This window comes from Ammospiza nelsoni, chromosome 1, assembly GCF_027579445.1.
Source record: "Ammospiza nelsoni isolate bAmmNel1 chromosome 1, bAmmNel1.pri, whole genome shotgun sequence".
Taxonomy (NCBI): Eukaryota; Metazoa; Chordata; class Aves; order Passeriformes; family Passerellidae; genus Ammospiza; species Ammospiza nelsoni.
In genome coordinates this window covers 23189575-23213214 of record NC_080633.1, presented here as the reverse complement: position 1 = coordinate 23213214, position 23640 = coordinate 23189575, and the positions used below count along the sequence as shown (strand labels likewise).

The window sequence follows — 23640 nt, the reverse complement described above, 5'->3', positions numbered from 1 at the left end:
CAGCCCTGGGTTTATACCAGATCAAAGATAGAGGAGGCCTGTCTGAAAGTGACAGCAAAGAAGGAAATCAACCCACTGAAGCAGAGATTATAAAATTATTTTTCCACCCCCTCAGATGAGCTGTGGTACTGAGACAACTGCTTTTTACTGTGCCTACTGCACAAGAACAGTTCTCATACAATCTATTTCCCAAAACAGATAAAACCCAAATCTCCTAGAATGCCAGCTGGGAAGACTAGAAATCCTGAGGAATTACCAGCACTAAGTGTCACTGTATTCTGCAAAATAATTCATGTTTTGTGAACTTGAACTATGGTATCAGCATTTTTAACGCTCAAAGGGATTTTGTATTTTGCCCTTAACAATGGGGAAGGGCTCAGTGTAGCAATGTGGGTTTAGCTGGTGGTCGCTGTTTTACCTATAGCTATTCCCCAGTAAGCATCTCCTGTGGAAAAGCTGCCTGGGGAAGGGTTCAGGCAGGGCACTCAAGCCCACACTCACCATGGCTAGCTCAGTGAAGAGAGGCAGAAGGGCCTTTGGTATGGCCAGATCCAGCGAGGTTTATTGCATCCACCACGCCAAAGGGAACCAGGGACAAAACACCTCTAGGACAAAGCCATGTGGGGTGCACAAGGTGAAGTGTGGGGTCAGTGGCCAAGGGTTTGAGAGCACCAGGGTGGCACAAGGGCCTGGGCAAAGGGCATCAGCCTACAGGGAAGATGGGGCTGCCACCAGGGATACCACAACCAGTGAGCAAACAGGGAAAGGAGAAACTATGAGAATGTGAGACATATGGGGAAAGGAATGGGGTGAATCAAGGTGTTGTGCAAGACTCCATGGGGAAGTCCTTTCTGTCCACCTAGTGGGGAAAACTCTATGGTATCTTTCCAATGCCCTGGGGATTTCCCTGAGGGGGAAGGATTCAGAGGATTCCACAGCTCAGTACTGAGTCACTGTAACCTGCTGAGTTGTAGTAGCCAGGAGCAGCACACAACAGAAGTGAAGCATCAAGAACCACTACCATCCTTCCAGAGTGCCACGAGTCCCTGGGATGCCCAAATGACTTTCACAGGTCAGGAGGCAGCACATCCTCGAGCTGACAGCACATCCTGCACAGCAGATGGGAGGGCAGGAGTTTGGCTTATCCTCCCTTTTCAGAAGGGCTGGTTTGGGTTTTGTGATGCTTAAAAAAATTGTTTTGTTTCGCTCAAAGCAGGAGTTCTATAAAATTAGGCAGCTAAAATGCAGTACACACATTTTAAACCAGTTAAGGTTCAAAATACTCTGGTGATCAACAGTGGTCACCTGATCTGGTGATCAATATTGAAAGATAAAGTCTTTCATATTCTAGCAGCTACTGTTTTCAACAAAATTAATCAAAATACACTGCATCTGTATGAGACTCTTTTATTAAAAATACATATCATCTGTTTCACATAAAAAGAACCAACACTTAACACAATTTAAAGAAGTTGGACAGGAACTACTTGAAAAAAGACAGGTTCCTGTAATCCAGAGCACCCAACCTTTACTGCACAAGGTACAATAAAAATCTTTCTGTTCAGACCCCAAGTGCTTGTCCTGCACACAGCAGTGCCCAGGAAGGTGCAGCTGGTCAGAGGCAGGGGTGCTAACTGCTCCCCAAAGGCTGTTCCCTGGCAGGCATACCTGCAGGACATGTGCTCCCTCCCAGTCCAGGGAGGCCTGTCACTCCCCAGCCCTGGTGCTGGGCACGATGGCAACCTTAGCAAAAAAAAGGAAGTTGGAGTGGCACTCAGCTCAAGTGTCACAGGTTGGCCATGTCTCCCTGTAACAAAGGAAATACAGCACAGCACTTCCAGGTAACTTCACTTAGGATTCAGCAGAAACATATTAACAGCATTGATGAAAGAAAACCAGCTATGCTTCGGTGATAGAACATGATGAAAGAGTCTTCTTGCTAACTGAAACCTATGCTGGAAACAATTATCTTCTGGAGCCCTTCTTTTCATAACTCATTCATCTCTGGCTTTTGGAAAGACACAATTTTCAAACCAACAAGTTATCAGCTTAGGCAGCAGCAAATACTAATTAAAAGTTCTGTGCATAAAAATCAAAGTCAGAATACAAAAGAGCTGTCAGAGGCATCTGCTATTAAAGTGCACAGAGAAGAACAACACTGGCTAAACTTATATTCTTGTAGAAAGCAACAGTTTGCCAGGCTGTTATTCTTGTTCTGGAGACGCTGAAAATTCAGCTCCTTTTAAGTCACCAAGAGACACATTCATCAATTCTTAAAAATGATCAAAATACTTCACAAATTCAGGCTCAAAGAGTGTATCAGATGCTGACTGTAACATTTACTGGCCAACACATAACTGAAGCAAGGCACAAAGAAGGAAAGACACTGAAGTGATGCAGAAGCAAGATGACATTAAATCACACACCAGTGGCCCCTTTGCTTTGACCTTACAAGGCATTAAGGGAGATGGGCAGCTAAACCAGCAACAGTGCTGGACAAGCAGATGAACAGTAAAGCAAAGTTCAGTTTTGAAGAGAAAAACTTGGCTTGCATGTCATTACACGTCCTAATCCCATGATCTCATTAAAAAAGATACTTCATACTCTCATACCCTGTAAACCTAAAAGAGTATCATGTTTAGGCCTTTAGAGGAATATCTTTTTACATACTCTTTATTGTCTACAGTGTTAATTCCTTAAGACTGCTGTTAAATCAAGCACTGTGTTAAAGGCCTGGCACTTTACTGACAATGCTGGGAATTATGATAGAGATCAGCTTCCTCCCTCAATCCACTGAAGTCTGAGATCTGCCAGCTAAAACACGATCTTTCTTTGCACACTGTTATTTCACAAATTTTAACAGACCAAGATTTGCCCAGTACAGTACTTGTTTCTATTCCTAACACCTAGAGGAGGAAACTAAATGGTTTTCAGGACCTTGGATGAATCTTCAGAACTGGAATTAAAGAAACTGATTTGATTTTTTTTTTTTAGAAAACCAAATTTATTCTGGGGTTAATGAAATGCAAATATCCACTAAGCTCCAGAATGCCACCAATCAAAACAGTTTTCCTTACTGGGATGACATCTTAAACATAAGATCTTAATTTACCAAAACCTGAGAGAATCAAATGCTTGCTTTAATTATAGCACTCTTCAACTCACTGTCATGAAATTTTTAAGTAATGTCAAAGCCCATATTAAAGAGCTTGGATCCTTAGGTCTCAGCTTCTGCTCTGTATTTTAGAAGGCAAAAAGTGATTTAAAGACATCCCAGGTTGGGAATTTACAATCCCTCTTCATCCTTGCAGAGCTACACAGTGAAGCTCAAAAGTTACTCAAAATAGCATCTTACGGAAAATAGGATCAGGAAACTTTCTGCATTTATGAGGTGGCAGCAGGGGAAATAATTGGATTTTAAAATAGCTGAATTTGAAAGGTGTTAAAGAACCAAGCTGAAAAGGTTAAGTCTTAATCGGTAATGAAATAAGCTACAGCATGAAAAGTCCATCAACCATAAAGATCAACTATGCAAAAAACACAAGCTCATTGGTCCTTGTATATACACTTTTAAAAAACATCTAGATTAAAAAAAATCTCTCCCCAGGGTTATAATTCCCTTTTCAGAGAGATGTTGTTATAGCTTGTACACAGTGTTTCAAAAGGATCTTTCATAGTCTTCATAATTCTTCATGATTTTCCTAACCTTCCTTGTAGGAAGTGACATTTCTCTCCAGAACTGAACACTTTACATCATACTTGAAAATCCATTTTTAAGAAGGCCTTCAAATAAAACATCCAAGGTTCTAATCACAATATTAAAATACTAGTGTTTTTACTTTTAATGACAAAATAGATCTTGTGAATTTGCTAACTCAGTAAAAAACAGACTAGAAATAAAATTCACAAAAGATTTCTAGCCTCCAGTAATTCACAAAATGCTATTAGAGCACAGAACAACATTCGTAGTTAAATCAGTTTTATTCCTTCTGACAGCTACGTTGAAAATAAAGGGTAATTTGGCATTAATTCTGTTACAGAAGTTCCAAAGCAGGTATCTGTTTGTGTGTACAGCAAAAAACCAAATAACAGTGCACAGAACTGAATTAGTCTGCCAAACACCCTTTTCAGACATCACATATTACAATATGTGGGTCTGGATGAACAAGAAACTCAGTGAATCCCCTACACCCAGTTTCACTGCCTGCATCTGGACAATACACGAGTGCAAGGGTCTTACAATGAGATTGGGATCTAGAAATAGCTTATTAAATTTTAAAGACGTCCAAACCTCCTTTGACATCAGCAAGCAAAAGGATGGATGCATACAATTGTTAGTGTACTGATCCAGCATTAGCAGCAACTGTGACTGTAGTGAGCTCAGAGTCAAAAAATAAGAAGAAAAAAAAAAAGGAAAGGTGGTCAAGAAGTAACAAACAGACCAGAACAGCAACAGACTTGCTGAACTCAGGCCTCCATGGCTTTGTGCCTTGGGAAACTTGACCTTACAAAGAATTATGCTCAGTGCAGGGCAGCACAGAGAATCAAGCCTACAATTTTCATGGCTTGAATGAGCACAAGAACTTGGCTTCCAAGGCTTTGTCTCCTTAAGATGAATGTGTCACAACAGGAATGTCGATTTCTACGGCAGAGAGGCGAGAACGTGCGGAGTAGGGCTGAGAGGCATAGCTGTGCATGCTGGGGGCGTGGGAATACAGGGGCTGCCAGAAAGGAGAAGGGAGGCTTTTGCATGCACAGTACCATAGGAACAGCATGATAGAAGTGAAAAACAGACCGCCAGCACTGGCAATGGCAATAAATACAGAGATGTCAAAGCTGAAGATGGGCTCATATTTCCTGTTCAGATAATTGTTATAAAAAATGACCCAGATGGATGGAATGAGACAAATGGCACAGGCAAGCAGGAACAAGAGGCCGGCCACGAGATGGCAGCCTGCACTGTTTACCAGGCACTTGGCCAGTTTGACGTTTGGCACGGTGGATACAAAGGCCGTGTTACACATGCCAATCATGCAGAGGAACAGAGCTGAGACAGCAGTGAACATACTCAGAGGAAGGGCAAACTGAAGAACACGCAAATCCAGCTGATCCACAGCCGTGTACCACTGCGGGTCATAGATCACGCAGTCTCTGCTCCCATCAAAGCGCGCGCACTTAATCCAGAGTCCGGTGTAAACCGTCACGTTCCTCTCGTTCTTGTTGTACGTGTACAGTCTCATCTGCCTCCAGTTTGGAAGCAGAACTGCTGCAAGGAGCCCAGCTACCGAGGCTGTGCCACTGAGGAAGGCCAGCACGGTCGCCGCATGAACGTCCCGGCAGCCCATACTTGCCCACAGAGGTTGTCTCCTGCGATTAGAAAGAAAAACCATGGACACAGGACTAACTACAGTTGACTGGTGATTTTAATAAAGTCAGATGACAGCTAGTAGGCACTAACTTTGTGGCACCTTCTTTGTCTGACATGCTTAAGACGGTGGTAACACTGTCTTAAAAACTACTAAATTCATGCTTTAATGAAATGTCAGGTTATTTCACAGACTTATGACTTCTCAGCTGACAGACTGTTGAAGTTGCTGTGTTCAAGGTGAAAAAGAAGCACGTTTGAATGTGTGAGTCTACACAGCCATGATTTAAGTTCACCTGTCCTCAGCTGGCAGCTCCCTGTCTTTAGCCCAGATACAGTATCAGAGTGCATGCTCAGTCCTGCCACACTGCTGCATGAGTAAAAGGGAGTTGCTTAAAACCTGCATCATTAGACTGGCAGGGAATGCCTATGTAGGCAGTTATACACATTTTATATAGGCCAAACTGTTGACAAGAGCTGTGAGATAGTGGTGGAGGCTCTGCTGAGTAACTTACTATGAATTTTTCAACAGCAACTCACAGTTCTGCCTCACTACTCCTGCCTTTCAGAATCAACTGTCCAAGCATACAATTACAGAAAGCAGAAGACTTTTCAGCTTTCACATTTTTCACTCCAGAGCAAGTGTTAATACTGCTTCCTTTTCAATATTACCACTGTCTGCATACCTACTATAGCCTCTTGTCCATAGAGATGCTGAGAAACAGTCTCAATGATGGGCCTTTACAAAACAAACAAAAACTTAAAAAAATAAAAGACAATTCAAGTTATCAGTTATCCCTTCTCTGCATGATCAAGATATTTCAAAGAAGCCTAATACGTAACAGGCACTGAGCATTTACCCCAGAGTGTACTTGAAGCTGGACACTAAGAATTATAGTACCTAAAAATGAAGAGATACTTTGCAAATTCTTACTGAGTGCCATTCAGTTATAAACTCCTCCTGAAATTTCTTCCAGTTTATTATACTACACTGAGCATATCTATCAAATGCTCAAAGTCACAAACCAATCCCTTAAGTACCAGAAGTTCTGTTTAATGCATATACAGGTAACTGAGTTTCTGTATCACAGAAAGGTTACAGACATGGCTGCAAACAAAAAGGCAACCAGATCTGATCCCTCACTCTTCTTTTATACCTGCAAACATCCAATTACCAGGGAGCTCCAGTTTTCAGGCAAGGAATTCCCATGTATACTGGAAAAACACTAAAAGCATTATCAAGCCATACAGCTAGCCAGCATTTTATTGATTTATAGACAAATAAATGAAGTTCAATTTGTTTCCTAAGAAACCATTAGGCAATTATTTTATGCCATCTAACCCTGAAGAATTGCACTGGAATGTGGACACTTTCATTTAAGTGCTGATCACAGCCTAGATTCCAAAGAAGCACTCTGGAAAGAAACAATGACAACCACATTTATGCTAAAAACTACCTTATTTGTCAAAAAGACAGCATTGTATTGTTGCTAAGGATAGCTGAGCGTGGGCAACCTTCTCTTCCCATGGCAGTAAACTTTTCAGATGGCAGGTCACTAACAGGAGAGCCCCTGGGTAGGGGGACCAGAGAAGTATTTCCATTATGATTATTTTAATATGATGCTTTAGTAAGGTCAAAACAATCAACTTGCAAGAAAATGGAACTATAACAAATGAACTTCAGGGCTAAATCTAATATTACATCAAATTTTGCTCTCCTCAAGCTTGATGCTTTTGCTCTTCTATAAAGAGCTTGCCTTTACCTGGACAAAACTTCCATGCAGACAGGGCATACTCTAAGATATGTATCCAAGATAGTATCACTTCAAGTGTTACTCCAAGATACAGCTATATGTGAACCAGCTGGAATAAACACGACTGACCATTTTCAGAAACCTGCTGTTTCTGAAAATTCATTTGCAGTAGTAGATTACAGCAAATAGGCATATTACCCACCATCCCTTCCATAAAGGGAGACCTATCTCATCTTGCAAATATTGCTGGCTTGATGACTGTAATTATAGCTTCAGGTCCCTGACAAAGAGAGTAACAAAACAGGTGTTGTCTTAATTAGATGGCTTCAGTGCACTTACCAGCAGTGTCCTCAAACCAACAGAAACCTTAGCAACTTCTGTAAGCAGGAAAAAGGTGTTACTGCATCTAAGAAACAGAACAAAGAAAGAGTCAACATCACATTTGTTTCATGCAATTTCAGCAACAGCATTTACACTGCAATTCAGGAATTAGGAATATCAGTTATGTTTGCATTAGGCCAATTACACCACCTTCTACAATTTGCTCTTATTTAAAAAACACAACTCAAACTACTTTTTTTTTTTCTTTCTTCAATTTTTTTCTCCAGAGCTTGTTCTCTATCTATTCATCTCAAAAGACAAAGGTGCAAAAAACTGCTTCTCTCATGGGCGTTCCAAGACACAGAGTTTGCATCCTGAATTTTATGTTTTTAGCAAAAAATCCATAAGAAGTCATACAGAATGATTCCTGCAGATGTTAGGTTCCAGGCTGCACTTAACCAGCAGTGAGGAAAGGGTGCCATGATTATTTTATGTCAGAAAACAAAGAACAAACTCTAAATTGTTTATATATCTTGTGGGTCTTTATTCCTTCCTGCCTTCTACACAAAGGTTTCAAGGAAATTGGAGAAAACCAGGAAACACTGGTAATGCCTTTTCAATGGCTGTCCAGATTTTCCAGAGGAAAAGATCCTCTTGTGGATTTTCTACTCCCACATCTAAGTCCCAAGATCAAATCTGCAGGTCATAATAGGTAAATCACTTTACTACTGGACAGCATCAGACCTCCAAATATGTCACTGTGCAACTGTTAAAAGTTACAACCTACAGCCAAATTAGTTGGGCTAACACGTGCAAAGAAAGAGTTTATTCTAAACTACCCATATCAAACCCTGAAATATTATTAAATTCATATATGAATAGGCTCCATCACCTACAAAAACATCAAAGAAATCCTTCTATCAAACTATCTAGGGCAAGAAAGAGACTTTACAACACAGCCATGAACCCTGATTTTTTCATTGAATGAGAAAGAGGGTTTCAGATTTGGAAACTCATTAATAAGAATGCTATTGCACATAAGACACAACTGCAGTCACACAGCCTGGAGCAGCAGCTTTTGTTCACCAACATTACTTATGAATTTTCAAGCTTTTTGTGCACTTTGCAGCTGAAGCCAAGATAAACACACAGACCTCCCTCCTCTGCAGGTTCACACCCATGAACAACCACAACAACATAATTAAGTAGGAAATTAGTGCAGGCAAACAAAGATGTCAGAGGGAGCTGTGCCCAGCCCAGGAGTCCCTCCCATTAAATGATGAAACTTGTGTTGTAATAAACAGATTCAGAGCAGCTATGGAATATTCCCCAATACCCAACTCATTTTTGCAGAAATGGAGTTTCTTTTGGTTTTCTCTTCCTCTCCTTAGTCCATCTGATTTTACTGTCTAATCCTGGTGGTGTTGAACAACTAGGGACCTCAATCACTTGTTAGCTAGTTGTCCAAGGGAAGAAAATACACTTCGGCCAGATAAAACCCTGCCTTGCCTTAGATTCTTGCCTTCAGCTTCTTCCATCCCAAGGATTTTAAAGCTGTACTGTGGAAGGCCCTTCTATCTGATCCACAGAAGCTACCATTCCTAATAGCACCCCTTAGTAGGGACAGATTTTACGCCCTATTCTAAAGATCCATGTTGCTGTAAAGAGATGCTAGCTGAAGCTGGTTAAAAACTGGTAAGTCATTAAAGGTCCACAAGATAAAATAATGAAAAAAAGACAACAAAAGGACATTTACTATAGACATAATTCAGAATTTAGTAAAACCAGCTCTGTTCCCTTGCATGGCCTTGAGAAGCCCACCGTCTGGGAAGCATCACTGTTTTTTAAAGCCCTGTAGGAGAGAAGCATTCAGTATAATTCGTCAACACAAACCACTGCCTGACTATCCACAACAGCATGAGCAGTTCAAAATTTTTCACGACTTTTGACTAACTGGCCACCGGAACCGGAGGCCTAAAGCTCGCCAGTTTCAAGGGACTGCCTCAGAACCACTGCCACCACTCTTTGATTCTGGGAATCAATCATGCAGTTCCACGTTCTACAAAACTCCTTTTAAAATTAAATATAGATGTACCGGGTTAGAACTAACGATCGTAGCTAACAAATTAGGACTTCCAAGAAAAACTTGAAACAGGGGTAATTATTTTACCGACTGAATCGGAAAGAGTAGCTGACGCACGGAGAGAACACATAGCGTCCCCCCCGGGAAGCGCCGCCGATCCCCGCCCGCCACAGCGACCCCGGACTCGCGGGGGAGCCGGGAAGCGCCGCAGGGCCCGGGCTGGCCGTGCCGGGGCCGAGCCCGCTCCCCGAGCCCGCTCACCTTGCCGCCGCTGTCAGGAGGCGCCATGGCCGCCGCTCCGGCCGCGGAGCCGCCGCGCTGAGGGGAGGCCGCGGCCGCGCGGGGCCTTGTGGGGCGGGGCGGCGGCGCCGGCGCACTGCGGGCTCGGCTCTCGCTCCGGCCCAGCTCGGCTCCCGGCCGCCCTGCCGGGCCTGCCCGCCTGGGCTCTCCGCTTCCTGCAGGGTGGAAAACTTCGCCAGCGCGGGCTGGAAACGGCGATGGTCTAAAACACGTCCCTGCGATAAGGCAGCTGACCGCAGGTCCGAGGAACCCGACTGCGGCAGGCAGCTGCGGCCCACGGCGGACAGCTCCAGTAAACCATGCTGCCTCTCAGGCCAAACACACCCCCACTACCCCTTAACCTCACTCATTAAGACCAGCTTTCACAAAGTCTGGAAAAAACAAAATGCTATTTTCAGCTATGAAATACCCTGCAGGGAAGGGGGCTCAGGGGTGATGATAGCGCTGTCCAACCCCCTGAAAGGAGGTTGTAGCCAGGTGGGAGTCGGTCTCTTCTCTCCCAGGAAACCAGTGACAGGCTGAGAGGAGATGGCCTCAGTCTGCATCAGGGCAGATTCAGATTGGACATCATGAGGAATTTCTTCACAGAAAGGGTAATGGGCTGCCCAGGAAGGTGGAGGGAAGAGGTGTTTAAGGAAACACTGAATGCCATGGTCTAGCTGACAAAGTAGTGTTTGATCATTGGTTGGACTCAATCTCACAGGTCTTTCCCAACCTAATTAATTCTGCAACTCTGTAAAACAGACGGCCTATTCTTAGCATCAGTGAAAGCATATTAGCCCTGAACACAGTAAAATTAGAGGAAAATCACAGTGAGAGCCAATACCAATGATAAAATAGACGCATTATTGTGGAGGGATAGAATGTAAGAAAATAGTGCAGAAGGCAATCTCACACCTGAGGAGATGCAGCTGTACCAATCACCAAAGATTAGGAACAGGCCTGCCCTTAACAGGCCACAGCTGTGTCCAATACAACAAGTGCTACAAAAGAGTGGGGTAGCTGGGTGAGGGGAGAGTTGGAGTTTGTTGGCTGTATTGAGAAGAAGAAGGAATCACTGCTGTGGTGTGGAGCTGCACATGAAAAATCACCCAGAAGGTATGCCACTTTTGCAATAAGATGACAATGCATTATGACAAACCATACCTTTCCTCCCAATTACTGCTTTAACAAAATCTAAAGAAGCAGGGTATGATACATATATTACAAAAGCAAACCAAACTAGAAGGCTTTGATGTATTCAATCTTATTTTGCTTTACAAGCAATTTAATAGCTTTGAAGTAGAAAACGCCCTGACAATACAGGACTTCAAATTTTTTTAAAAATTAAAGTGTGATTGTGACTTCTTGTAATATATAATCTAGAACACTAAATATTTCCAAAAACATACAGTTCTGTTGAGAAAAAGCCATTTTCTTCACCGAAATGTAACATAAACCAAACAACTCCATAAAAGGAGGGGATCACAAATTAAGCAAAGGAATTTGAAATCAGGATTTATACAACTAAGATGACTACAGTAGGCACCAGCAGGTGCCAAAAAAACCTCCAACATCAGTCTTGCTTTTTGTGCTCCTACAAGTCACTTCCTAGTAGCCATTTATATGTGTTTTCCTTTAAATTCTTAAAACCAACAAAGCCTGTCACAATAGCAGAACTTAAGTTCACCTTAGAAGGCCCAGACCCTGGAAAATTCCTCCATCAGGAACTTCCTTTGGTTCTTCTGATGCCCACAGGATATGCAGAGTTGTTGAATTTGCTCCTTTGTGCAAGTTATATTCCCTCCATTTCTCTCACTTGGCAGAAATATTCCAGGGATCCTCAGTTGTTAAGCAGTGCTTTGAGTTACACATGCTTTGGTCTTTAGATTGTTGAGCTTTGTAGCCAACATAAATAAAAAATCCCCTTGTCTCTTTCTCAACTGTGCCCTACCCACGTGCCTCAACAAATGGAGGGAAGAGGGAACAATTAAATGGAAAGTCTGCACAAAGGTTTCATGTGCACAGTTAAAATATTAAATGTGCTGGATCCATTCAGGAATGTCAGCTTTTATTAATTTGTTCTTCTTTGGAAGTTTGTAAAAGCAGGAGTTTCTTTTTCCGATATTCTTCGTTCACCTGCTCTGCTTGCTCATCTATGGATTTTCTTAGACATGTTTTGAGTTCCTCAATTCCTTCTCCAGTATATGTAGATACAGGAATCACCTCTCTGAATTCAAGAGTATTTTCTGGAATCATTTCTTCCTCTAGTAAGTGAAAGAAGTCTGAAAATTTGTATATAAAGTGTTAGTACAATCCCCAAATACTGTATCACTACAAAGCCCATAAAATCCCATTAAATGTAGAAAATAAACTTTAATAAATTACAGTTATAAACATGGCTGCAATTAATATACATACTATCTGCACAATTAGTCTTCTCAAATCTCAGAAGACAAGCAATAATATAGCAGTTATACCATTCTTAATGCTGCCATGAGAAGATTCTATACACTTCCAGTGAGCACAAAGAAACCCCAAGTTGCAAAATATGAGAGAATATGGTCTTAAGCTTTTCTGGTTTCTACACTCCAGGAAAGAGAAAGCAATTCACCCCAATGCAACTGGAAGACTAAAATAAACCTACATAGACCTTTCCAGAATTTTCCCATGTTTATGACAAATGGTACATGTGTCAGTGCCTGTGAGGAGACCTTCTGTGCAGGTTACTGTTATTCCAGACACCTAGACTGGAAGCTTACTCTCTCATATCATGGTTGGGAAAGATCATCTGGGATATCTCTATTTTATTACAATCTTTTCCAAACAGTGAAGCCATTACAAATGCATAAAAACAGAGCTCTTAATGCAGGAAGTGATTTTAAACATATGTTCAAATAATAAATTTAATAGCTGACTTCAGTTTCAAACAACTCTCTGCCAATGCAGAGTTATCCATATGAAATCTTACTACTACTTTTGATGAAAGTTATTACTGGAATTTCCTTTACCCTGAGGGTTCTCTAGTTGTGTCATAAGTTCATCCAAGTTATCCTTTGCACAAGGCAAATCCATTTTATTGATGGCAAGAAGTGCAGGCTTTGTTACAAGTTCCTCTTTGTACAGCTCCAGTTCCTTAAAAGAAAAGTAAATTTCCCTTAGTAAGTATCTGTAGTTTAACAAGGGCTACTTCAATTTTACATCTCCTCTTGCATTTGTTTGATTGCCCAAATAGCCCTTCTTGCCCAAGCAGCTGTGAGTTTGACTCAGGTGCTCAAGGCTGATATATTACAGCACAGGAGAAAATAATGTTCAGTGATTCATATTTTTGCTCAAAAACAGATTTCAGGTAAACAGGTTAGCTCATTCTGAAATGCCAGTTACAGAAAGAATGAGAGTTTTGGTTTCTGCTTATACTGACATCTATGAACACAAAATCAATTTCAGAAAAACTTCAGACTATAAAACATATAAGAAAATCCTTTGCAGAGTGTTATAATTCTTAAATATTTTAATATTAGAAAATCCCAACCTGAATAAACTTAAAATAAACAGCTATACCTGAAATGCATAAGATTCATGAACTTAAGTCACACAGTTAGAGATAAATTTAAAATGACATAATATGTATTATTTGAATCAGAAGCATAGTTAAGAGGTGCAAACAGTGAATGTCTGCAAAGCTAGGGCCTGATGTTGGTCTATGCAGTAAGGGCATCAAGGCAGGGCTTTAACTGTAACCACACATTTCTACTTCTTAAAATGCTACTGGATTGGGGAACTGAAAATTATGTGTCTTTTTACCTTTACTTGACTTGTAAGAAATATCCCACATGCTGCATAGATTAATCAATTCTATTAATAATTGGTACCCAATATAAACTAGAGCAGTTTAACCTGGACAAGTGAAAATAAAAACTTCATCATTTTGGAGAATCTCTTTGGTCACTGGCCTTATAATATAAATCCAGAAGACACCCTAACATTTGAATGTTTCTCAATCAAATCTGAGCCATCCTCTTGACTCAACACATAACTACAGCTGTCACACAGGAAGAGGAGAACTTACCTTTGTTAGAAGCAATATCGTTTCAAATGCTGTTCTGAACTGAGTCTTCATAGACAGCTGAAACCCAGAAATATCAACCTGGAAAAGTTACACAAAAAACAAGTTTTGTGGTGTAAAATTTTGTTACAGTATCAAGGTACTCTCAATCAACTACTTTGCCCTGGAATGTCCATAGCAATGTGTTCACTCCTGGGCAAATAACAGAGAGCAACTAAACAGCAAAGAAACATCAGACACTGCAGGCACAAACTGGTTAACTCTCATACAGTGTTTCTCAAAGGCCTGTTTTTTAAACTTATGGGAATCTTACAGAAAAAAACCAAAACATGCTTTTGTTATGCTTGGAACACTTCACTATTCTAAATTAATCAGAAATTTTCAATGATAAATTCTATTTAAGAACTTAATTTATCATTAGTCATTTGAGTGGTCCATTCTGTAAACACAATTACAGCTATATTTATAACAATCACACAAATTATAAATTATTTTCTAAATTCCAACTACATTGCAATTAAGATATATTTTATTTATTACACTTTGATTTCAATAAACTGTAACTTTTATTTAACTTACAACTAAGAGAAGTTGTTTGGTTCTCTCTACATGTTTGAGAAATTTATGGCCCATTCCTTTGTTTGCATGTGCACCTTCAATCAGTCCTGGGAGATCAGCTACTGAAATCTAGGAAAACAAAAGTTTCAAACAAAATACTTCCAGTGAGCAAACCCAAGGACTTTAAACTATCAACAGTGATTATCACTATACATGGACAAAAGAACCCAGACAAAATAATATGCATTGGCTGTTTCAATACATTTACAATCTATTATTAGAAGCAGATTAAACAAAATGCTGCTATTACACCAGACCTGGTGCTCCTCATGTCTCCCATTTTTTATAGCTGTCTGCAAAGTACAAAATAGAGGGTAATAATACCTCAGCAGAGATCTTACAAAATGTAGCTATTACCTGAGAATAAAACAGACTCTGAAAGGTGAGCTTAGGCTATCACATTTGCAGAGAATTCAAACTGTCACTGAGACAGCAAATAAAGTCTGTTCCTTGTGGCTACAGAGTATCATTACTCCAAATACAAACCCACTTAACAATGCTCCCCTGAGCATGAGCAGCTACAAGAATTTGATTTCTGCTCTTCCACTCAAATGAGACTTTGATTAATCAATCAGCTTCCAGACAGAGCCCAGCAAAGACTGCCACAATGAACAGGGACCTTGTCACTTTCTCTGCTGGTTGAGAGACCTGTTGGGACAGCTGAGGCAGACCAAAAAAAAGCAGAATGGTAATGAAACCCCGAAAATGGCTACTCAGTAAGTCACAGAAAGCCAAGACAGAGTGAAGTAAAGAAGAGCAACGGTAGGATCTTCAAATCTATCTAATGCCCATTTAGACAGGAACTGGATTAAACTGAACAGTCCCTGAAGCCAGCATACCATAAAATTTCCAGTGTGCTACTTAGTGCAGAAGGGGGCTCAGATACTCTGGTAGAAAATGTAAGTGATTCTGCTAGTTTTCATGATCTGGTACTGAGACCCGAAACCCAACTCTACTCAGGTCCTCTGCTTCTGTGTCTTTATTATTTTTTCCCTGCAGTAATGACAGACAGCACTGGGAAACTTGCACATATTTTCTTTTTTATACTGTACTAAGATAAAATGAGCAAATTCTCACATATCTCTTTAAAAATATCAATGTTCTTTAGGAAAAAATGAATCATTGTCCTTTGAGTGATACAGAAAAGACACCTCAATTATTGCTGTTAATTACATGGTTTATGTTTTGGCTTCAGCAGTTGCAATATGGAAAGTACTTCCTCTTACCCCAGAGGTTCCCCTTGATCACAACCCTTAGTTCCCTTGACTTTAGGAAACAAGTATTTTGTCCATACAGTTCCTATATAGCCCCCAACAGTTTGGTATAAAAACCATAAACTGTAGAAATGGCCAACAAAAAGGAACACTGGCTATGACAAGAAAAAGACTTCAGAAAAGAAAGCCAGGAGTTCAAGTAGATCTCTTGCTGGAGAAAAATACACCAGTATGAGCAAGAAATCCTCACTCATGATAGACAGTTTTTTGAAAGGGCTATGAAAAATCCTGTTTATTTGCAGCATAGCATTCCAGGATAAACTACCCTAAACTAGCAGATAAAATGAGTATTAAAAAAAAAATTCTCTTAGACATATTGCATCTCTGCAGGGAAGCAGACAAACTAGACTTACTTTCTTTAATACACAGTTTACTTGAAGTTTGTTAAATTAAGGTTTTAAGCATCAGCTACTGAATCTCCCTAGCATTAGTGGTTCTGAAAGCAGAAACAATAGTTTTTTGTCTTTTCATATCTGAGGGTTATGTTTTTCTGGTTAACTCATCTGAAACCCTTTTATACACTCGCCTTTTATCTTGAAAATGATGAGTCCAGTGCTGCATGTATCATACGTTTCAAAAACAAAGTAAAAGCACATCAAAGAAGATTCAAGCTTGAGGAATGAAAATGTTTGCTGCAATTTTTAAGTGAAGCTGGGGTCCAAAATCTATTAGCCTCTCTAGTCTCATTTAACACTGGTTTCCCCATCAGTGGATACCGTAGAAAGGATTCCAGGCACCCCAGAATTAATCTGACAACTTTTATCTGAAGAAGCTGGGTGGAACAGAGCTCACAAAAATTCAAGTGGTAGGGCCATAACTCCAGCAGTCTTTCACAACCACAGCCTATTTCAAAAGGAACTGGACCCAGGCGCCTCACCTCTCAGGTAGTGCACTATCCTGGCTGTTCAGGTAATCACAATCACATCACACTATTTCAGTTTTAATTCAAAAACCCAATCCACTAAACAAAAAATCCTCTACACCCCCAAAAACAAACCAAACCAACAAAAACGCCACAAAGACAAAAAAAAAAAACCTAAAAAATGTTAGAACAGCCAATCTTGAAAGTCATAACAAGAAGTTATGGTGGCAGGGTTATAATCACAAAACTCCCTCTCATTCACTAACGTAGACCTTCAGCTATTGGACAAATCTGCCATTATTTGCATTCTGAAAATTACTCAGTCCAGAGCTCTCTGTACAGGCAACTTGCAAGAAATTCGCTTCTTCTAAATAAAAATAACAGGCTGATTTCTGAAACAATGATTTTTTTCCAAGTCCTAAACTTTTAAGAGTACACTAGGACACGGCAATCTCAATTCCATAAACAATTTCATATCTCTAAGATTGTAAGCCAGGATTAGAACCACAGAAGGGAGGGAAGGGAAAATGGGAAGCCATTTATTAAAGTGACTTGAAATAAGCTCTACATCATAATACTGTATTTGGCTATGAAACTCTCTTATTATTACTTCATAAAACAGTATTTTTCTCACAACTCCTGTTAAGCCCATGCAATTTCATTTGATATGGATACACATATGAAAATACCTACAAGTTTTCATTCTCCTCCTGAAATTCTGTTAAGTAACATAAGTAGTCAGTCCTTATAACTTTAACAAACAATCAGAGTGAGGTTTCATACCCACCTGCTTATAATCTGCATACAAGATCTTTCCTAGTTCAGGCTGTATTGTTGTGACTGTGGCAAGGGGACAGGAAGAAAACAAAATTGGTTTCAACATTTAAAAAAATGTTAAACTTACAAAACATTTAAATATTGTAGAACTTTCTCAGTGTATTTAAATTAAACAAATGTGCAGTAGCAAAAAAAATTTAAAAAAGGAAAAGGAATAAAGAAAAAGCAAAATAAGATAAATGAAAATTAGGCCAAAAAAATCCAGTGCTTCACTAAAGTCTTATCTCTTTCTGCAGTTCTGCCCCAGTCATTCCAAAATGGGAATAGTGAAGGTAGAGAAGTCTCAGACACAAAAACTATTACCTAGACTATGGATTAGCTTCCAAACAGGGATAAAACAATGACAGATAAAGTGAGATAGGACTCTTCAAACTGAGAAAAGGCTGTAGAGAATTGGGGATGGTGCAAAAAGGTCAGTAGGAATTACTGGTACTTGCACTCTTTAATTAAAGAAGTTCAGATACTAATTTGAACTTACTGATAGAAAAAAAATAAAAAATTTCTGTCTGTTTTTCAGTGGACAGATTAAAATGCCAAAACCTTCTCTGTTGCAAGTGACAGTAAGTTCTAAAGCTTGTAAGATGTTTAGCCAAAGGAACTTGACAGTACGTATTCTGTAGGCTGAGGATATTGCACACCACAGAGAGTCTCAGTTGCAATAAAAGGGGCTGAGACAAAAATAAATGTTAAATAGAGCCTGCATTAACAGGTTGAAGCATTATGGGGTGTATACATGAAAAACTGAGATGGGTAAAGAACTGGACATTGAGGCAGCAAATATCTCCTTGAAGTATTTCTTATAACTAAAAAGCCAGGCAACATTGCTACCCTATTCTTTATTATAAACTTTTACTATAAGCAAGTCAGCAAAAAGACTTCTTTTCTTTCTCAGGAAATATTGCTGCTCTAAAAATAAGAGTAGGAACTTACATGCATAATTTGCAATCTCAGGTTTGGCATGAGAAATCTTGCTTAACAAGGATGACTTTCCTGCATTTGGAAACCTAGAAGGAAAGTCAGGATTAATACACTGAATAAACACCTACATGATTCCTGTGTATTTATTTCCAAATATGCTCTTTGATGCTATCAACTCATTTTTGCACTCATTTACTCAGACTATTTCTTTTTTAACAAAACAAACAAGCCCTAGATCATTATTATTTACTTTTTGACATCAAATCTGAATAATTTTTCTAAATCCAACATCCAAATCCAACATCCTCCTAAGGATGCAGGCAGGAGAGTTATGTAAATACAGGTGTAATATATTTAAGGGAAATCTTTCAAAGTCACTCAGACAGAAATACAGCATTACCATCCAGGTACACTTGGATTCACTCTTCATGTGCTATAGCTAATTTTGTAAATTATGCTTCCATTCTAAAACCTGTCATGCAAATATATCTTACCAGCTGGATTTACAGTCTCTCAGCATACACATCAGGGTTTACAAAGTCTACACTATAAGTACCAATGCTACCTATGCTAGAGTTTAGCTAACAGAGCAAAGCAAATGTGAACTCAGAGAGAGTGGTTTTAAGGCAGTTGTATGAGGGATCCTGAAATAATTCCTAACCTACCTGTTCTGCTACCGAGTAAACCTAAAAGAACACCTAGGAGCTGGTCTGTGCACACCTGTCTGTTATAACATTTTCACTTTACCAGGGATATCCATACCTGCATCCTACAACAAGTGTTCCTTAAGGGATACACTAGCTTTTACAAAAGCTTCTTCACAGAATGCATCTACCCACTGAAATGAAAACCTAAGTTAAGACTGAAATTGTAACACCCACTTGTTTTAAAGATTAACCTGAGCTAGAAAAGGCACAATAGCTTTGACGCACGTGAAACTTGAAGTTAATCCTGATACTCAAGGGTAGACTACAGTCCTTATTCTTAGCACATACTCCACCCAGAAAGTCCACACAAGACTTTGTTCCAATCAAATTCATAAATATTCATCTCAGAATGATCAAAGAAAACTCTGTCTACAGGGAACTCAACACAGTCACAAGATACAAAGGCAGGTGTCCCACAGAAAACCAAACAGTCTCCACTTGAATGCACGGAGAACCATGGCCTGTTAACAAGGCTGGTACTATACTGTAGGCCTTTATAAAGGGGCTGTACATAAATATTTCTTAAAAAAATGAAAGCAACCTAATGGCTCTTGTATAAATAGGGAAACTACTGAGTGCAGTTTTCATACACTCTGATGTTGAAAGGTGCCTTAAAGACATTCCACAAGGTTACTCGGGTCATATACTCAAGAAAGCACTTTGTTACTGCTGAGGTAGATTATGTTCTTTGAAGTTTAAATTGCAACCTAGACTAACACATCACAACCTGTACCCAAACTTGATGGGCCTTTCTCAAGTCTACATAGTTTTTTTTACCTGATCTAATAGCAAACCACTCACAAAAAAGCAAAAATAGCAAACACAAAGAGATCAAAGTACAACCACAACCACTGGAGGCTGATTCATACTCTCAATAAGAAAATTATATGCTTCTCTAATTGACTGATAATGATTTTTGTGTCCATTTTGAAAGCAAACTGTCAGCTGAAATACAAGATTAAAGAAGCATCACCATCATAAAACTCCTGTACTTTCACACTGATCAAAACAAGAAAAAAATTCTGTCATGTAATTACTGAAGACCAACTGAAAATTGTATAACTTTAGAGAAATTTTATACTGTCAAAATTATTTGTAATAAAAAAGAAAAATATAGTTAGTCTATCAACCTGTCTTCAAGTTTCCATTTTTTATCCATGCTGTCTTCAAGTTTATTGGTATATACCAGCAAAACTATTTGCACCTCAAACTCATCATTTCATGTTTCCTGTTTTTTATTAATAAGGACCACAGGGCTGATTTATGTTAGCAGATGCTGAATAGAACAAGAGTTGTACTGCACTACAAGTGTAGGCTGTTGAAAGCTTTCTCCAAATAAAAATATATTTATCTGCATTGTTATAAAAGAGCAACATGGACATGCAAGTCCTCCTGTTCTAGTTTGTAATTACTTCCTTCCAACATTACAAACTGGTTTTTTGGGAGAGTAGGAAACATAGCCTTTGGCATTGTCTTCAGAATTGCTACTGAAAGGATCTACCTGGGCCAGTGCCATGAAGGTAAACAAGCAATATGCAGTGTTCTTGGCTCTGTTTTGCACCTCCTACCTACTTAATAAATATTGTGCTAATAATATTGTGACCATCACCACAACTGCTAAATACAATTATATTACTAATTATGTATTATCCTGATTCATGAAGCCCTTCACTCATCAAAACATAATGAACACTTTCAAATGTTAAAATTAATTTTAAGAGCTTTAAACTCAATCTCATTTTTTCAAACTGCAAATAACTTAGGTGACAATGCAAATGTACAATTAACACTCATCATCCAAACACCCAAATTTCTTTGAAGTCATATCTGAAATGTACTACTTTGTTTTCTAATATTAGTTTTCAAACTACTGTACTTACCCAACTAAGCCAACATCTGCTATAAGTTTCAAATCAAGGTGAACAGTTCTCCTCTGACCTTTGCAAGGCAGAAAGTTTGTAGCCAAAGAGCCTCCAAGACCTCCACGAGCTGCTAAGAATCTCTCTCCTGCTGCATTAAGCTCTCCTGAAAATAAATTTGTTAGTGAAAAAACACAATCCCTTGCAGTAGCTCACTTGTGATTTTCCATTTAAATGTCTCCAGTTATAAGACAGTTTTGTGTACTCCTCCTTGCAAGAACTGTGCCCTCAAGGTGATGGTGATTTTTTTCCTTGTCTGGCAACAAAGGAAAACCATCACACCCAGTATCCTTCTCTGTCATACAATCAGTCACCTCAAGAAAACTGCAGGCAGGCCAAGTATGGCCAAGATGAAGGTTCTGAACCCTCCAATATTTAATTCAAGAATGCAAGGAAAAACATTCATTGATAGAGATGTGGCTCCCTTCAGATGGCTCACATTTTTCCATTAAGATGCAGACTATGATATCTCCCTTAGGGTTAAAATAATTAAAAAAAAACCAAAAAAAAGAACAACACTTGAATATCTTTAGCCCCATGATATGCCTGCATCATAAACAAATCTTGCAATACATCCAATGTAGTTAAACATCCAAACCAGGGCAATTTGGGAATTTAGTTTGAATTCTAACAGTCTGAAAAGAAAAAACTCTGAGAAACTGCGAAGGAACCATTGAGAGCTATTCCAAGAGTATTGAAAGAGATCTTCCTGGTGAGTAAAAAACAGAAATGCATTTTAAGTAACCTATAATTCAGCAAGGATCTTTGTCTTTTGAGCATTTTCATAATTCAGTAAAGATATAGGGACACTTACTTGGGTTTATGGAGACATAACTTATGTGAGTCATGAATGGTTCTGTGGAGCATCAGTATGGCTTCCAGCCTTTAACACTTGTTTCCAACAGCAAAGGACTTGTATGTAGTGATACAGATCAACTACTCCTAATTTCTGGAAGGGGTCCCTGCTTTTCCAACAATTTTTACAGTGTATTTGTCAACTCTTTGCCCAAACAAAGAAAAACATAGACATATTTTGGAAAACCTCTACCCTTAAAACATCCTACTATTAGAAATTCACCAGATGTTGTCAATAAACGTGACAAACATTAGATACTTTAAAACTAAGCAAAGGTTCTTACCAATCTGCTTGCCATCATCGTCAACAACTGAAATTCCCAAAGGCACATGAACTTCACAATCTTTTCCTTTTTCACCTTTTAGAGCTTTAACACTGGGAGAAATTAAACCATGCTTAGTACTTTAGGCTGACATTTTGCTTTTTGGAAAAGATGTCAATAACAACTTTCATTAAATAAATTCTTACCTGCTGTTGGCTCCTGTTCCAGCTACAAATCGCTTCTGGGGATATTTCTCCCTAATGCTCTTTAAGGTAGTCCTTTCTCGGGCGACGAACCAGACATCACCACCTCTTCCTCCTTCCCCTCCCAGGTTAGGATAACCCATTCCACCGGTTCCTCCTCTCACATAAACCCGCAAATCGTCTATGAAGTTGCTGTACTAATAAAACAACAGTTTCAACACCAGTTAATTACCTTCTCTTTGTATTTCGCTTCACAGAAATACAAACCCACGTGTAAAACCGCTTGGACTGATCTTTCATGGCATTGGATGAAACTTCAGAAAGCAGAGCGTATAGTTTTTAATCAATGTTTGGCATGGCTTCCTCGGCAGCGACCCCTCACGGCGCGCAGGGCCCCGGGCCGGGCCGGCGGAGTCCCGCGTGTGCCGCCAGGGCGGGACATCGCCGCCGGGCCCTGAGGGCGCTGCGGGCAGCCCGGGCGGGACGGGACGGGACGGGACCGGACCGCACCACCCGGCACATGGGAACTCCCGAAGAGGCCCCGCAAGCGGGACCGCGGCTCCCCGCCAGCCCTCCCCGCCACCCGAGCGCCGCCTGCGGCACCGTCCCCACCGCTCCCCGCGCCGGCCGCACTGACCTTCCGCAGCACCGCCGCGCCGCACCGCACCATGGCGGGGGCAGCCTCCGCCGGGCCCGAGCCCAGGCCCGTGGCTGTGCACAGGGCACGGGGCAGGAGGGCGGGTGAGCTCCGGGGACCGCACGGCGGCAGCGCAGAGCCGGCCCCGCAGACGCGCAGGCGCGGCCCGGCCTGGCCCGGTCTTGGGCTCCCGCCGTCGCCGCCGCTGCTGCTGCTGAGGAGCCGGCGGCCGCTCCGAGCCCCGGCGGCCGCTCCGAGCCCCGGCGCTGCGGGGCCGGCCCCGCTGCCTGGCACGGCCGGGCCCCGCTCCTGACACGGCCGGGCCCGCACCTCGGGCCGAAGGGCGGCAGCGACGCCGGGACCCGCAGGGCCAGAGGGAGTTAACAAATCGTCTGGAGAGTTACAGACGATGAGAACGGGTCCTGCCTCTCCAGTGAAACAGGCCTCGTAACCTCAAAGGAGGGACCCTGGGCAAAGGAACACCTGGGCGTTTATTGCGCATTCCTGTTGAGGAGTCGGCTCCTGCTATGTCACTGGCCATCTCTTGTCCCTTGATTGGCGCCACAGGTCCCCGTACCCTTTGTAATGCAAGGGATTGGTGCCAGTTCATGGGCTTTAGAATCCCGCAGTGGGAGGTGGCGACCACCAGTACACCAAATGAAGACTGAGCATGTGGACT

The 23640-nt window shown here is 40.8% G+C and overlaps 2 protein-coding genes across 3 annotated transcripts; both read right to left on the bottom strand.

Annotated features, from left to right (window-relative positions):
• Window positions 1–1393: 1393 nt before the first annotated feature.
• On the bottom strand, window positions 1394–9873 carry CLDN12 (claudin 12). Its single transcript, XM_059471241.1, has 3 exons — window positions 9785–9873; window positions 7459–7525; window positions 1394–5367 (listed from the first exon to the last, which is right to left on the bottom strand). Exon 3 carries the CDS (start codon window positions 5343–5345, stop codon window positions 4608–4610), a length of 738 nt encoding a protein of 245 aa, XP_059327224.1. The 5' UTR covers window positions 5346–5367; window positions 7459–7525; window positions 9785–9873; the 3' UTR covers window positions 1394–4607.
• Window positions 9874–11053: 1180 nt separating this feature from the next.
• On the bottom strand, window positions 11054–23064 carry GTPBP10 (GTP binding protein 10). Of its 2 annotated transcripts, none has more exons than XM_059472575.1 (10): window positions 22962–23064; window positions 22328–22521; window positions 22143–22234; window positions 20965–21109; window positions 18390–18463; window positions 17410–17462; window positions 14448–14555; window positions 13872–13949; window positions 12814–12937; window positions 11054–12087 (listed from the first exon to the last, which is right to left on the bottom strand). In XM_059472575.1, the coding sequence occupies exons 1-10, from the start codon at window positions 22992–22994 to the stop codon at window positions 11867–11869; spliced, it is 1122 nt and encodes a 373-aa protein (XP_059328558.1). In that variant the 5' UTR covers window positions 22995–23064; the 3' UTR covers window positions 11054–11866. The 2 variants fall into 2 exon arrangements, with proteins under 2 accessions (XP_059328558.1, XP_059328565.1); XM_059472582.1 differs by having other exon boundaries at window positions 22328–22516; window positions 22962–23048.
• Between the last annotated feature and the right edge of the window lie 576 nt (window positions 23065–23640).

What these genes read in the sequence shown, in the direction of transcription:
- CLDN12 (XM_059471241.1), bottom strand. Translation starts at nt 5,345, where the DNA reads ATGGGCTGCCGGGACGTTCATGCGGCGACCGTGCTGGCCTTCCTCAGT.
- GTPBP10 (XM_059472575.1), bottom strand. Translation starts at nt 22,994, where the DNA reads ATGGTGCGGTGCGGCGCGGCGGTGCTGCGGAAG. An exon ending in GGAACAGGAGCCAACAGCAG is followed by an intron (nt 22,235 to 22,327) that starts GTAAGAATTTAT and finishes AATTTCTCCCAG; the next exon opens with TGTTAAAGCTCTAAAAGGTG. An exon ending in GCAGATGTTGGCTTAGTTGG is followed by an intron (nt 18,464 to 20,964) that starts GTAAGTACAGTA and finishes CTTTCCTTCTAG; the next exon opens with GTTTCCAAATGCAGGAAAGT.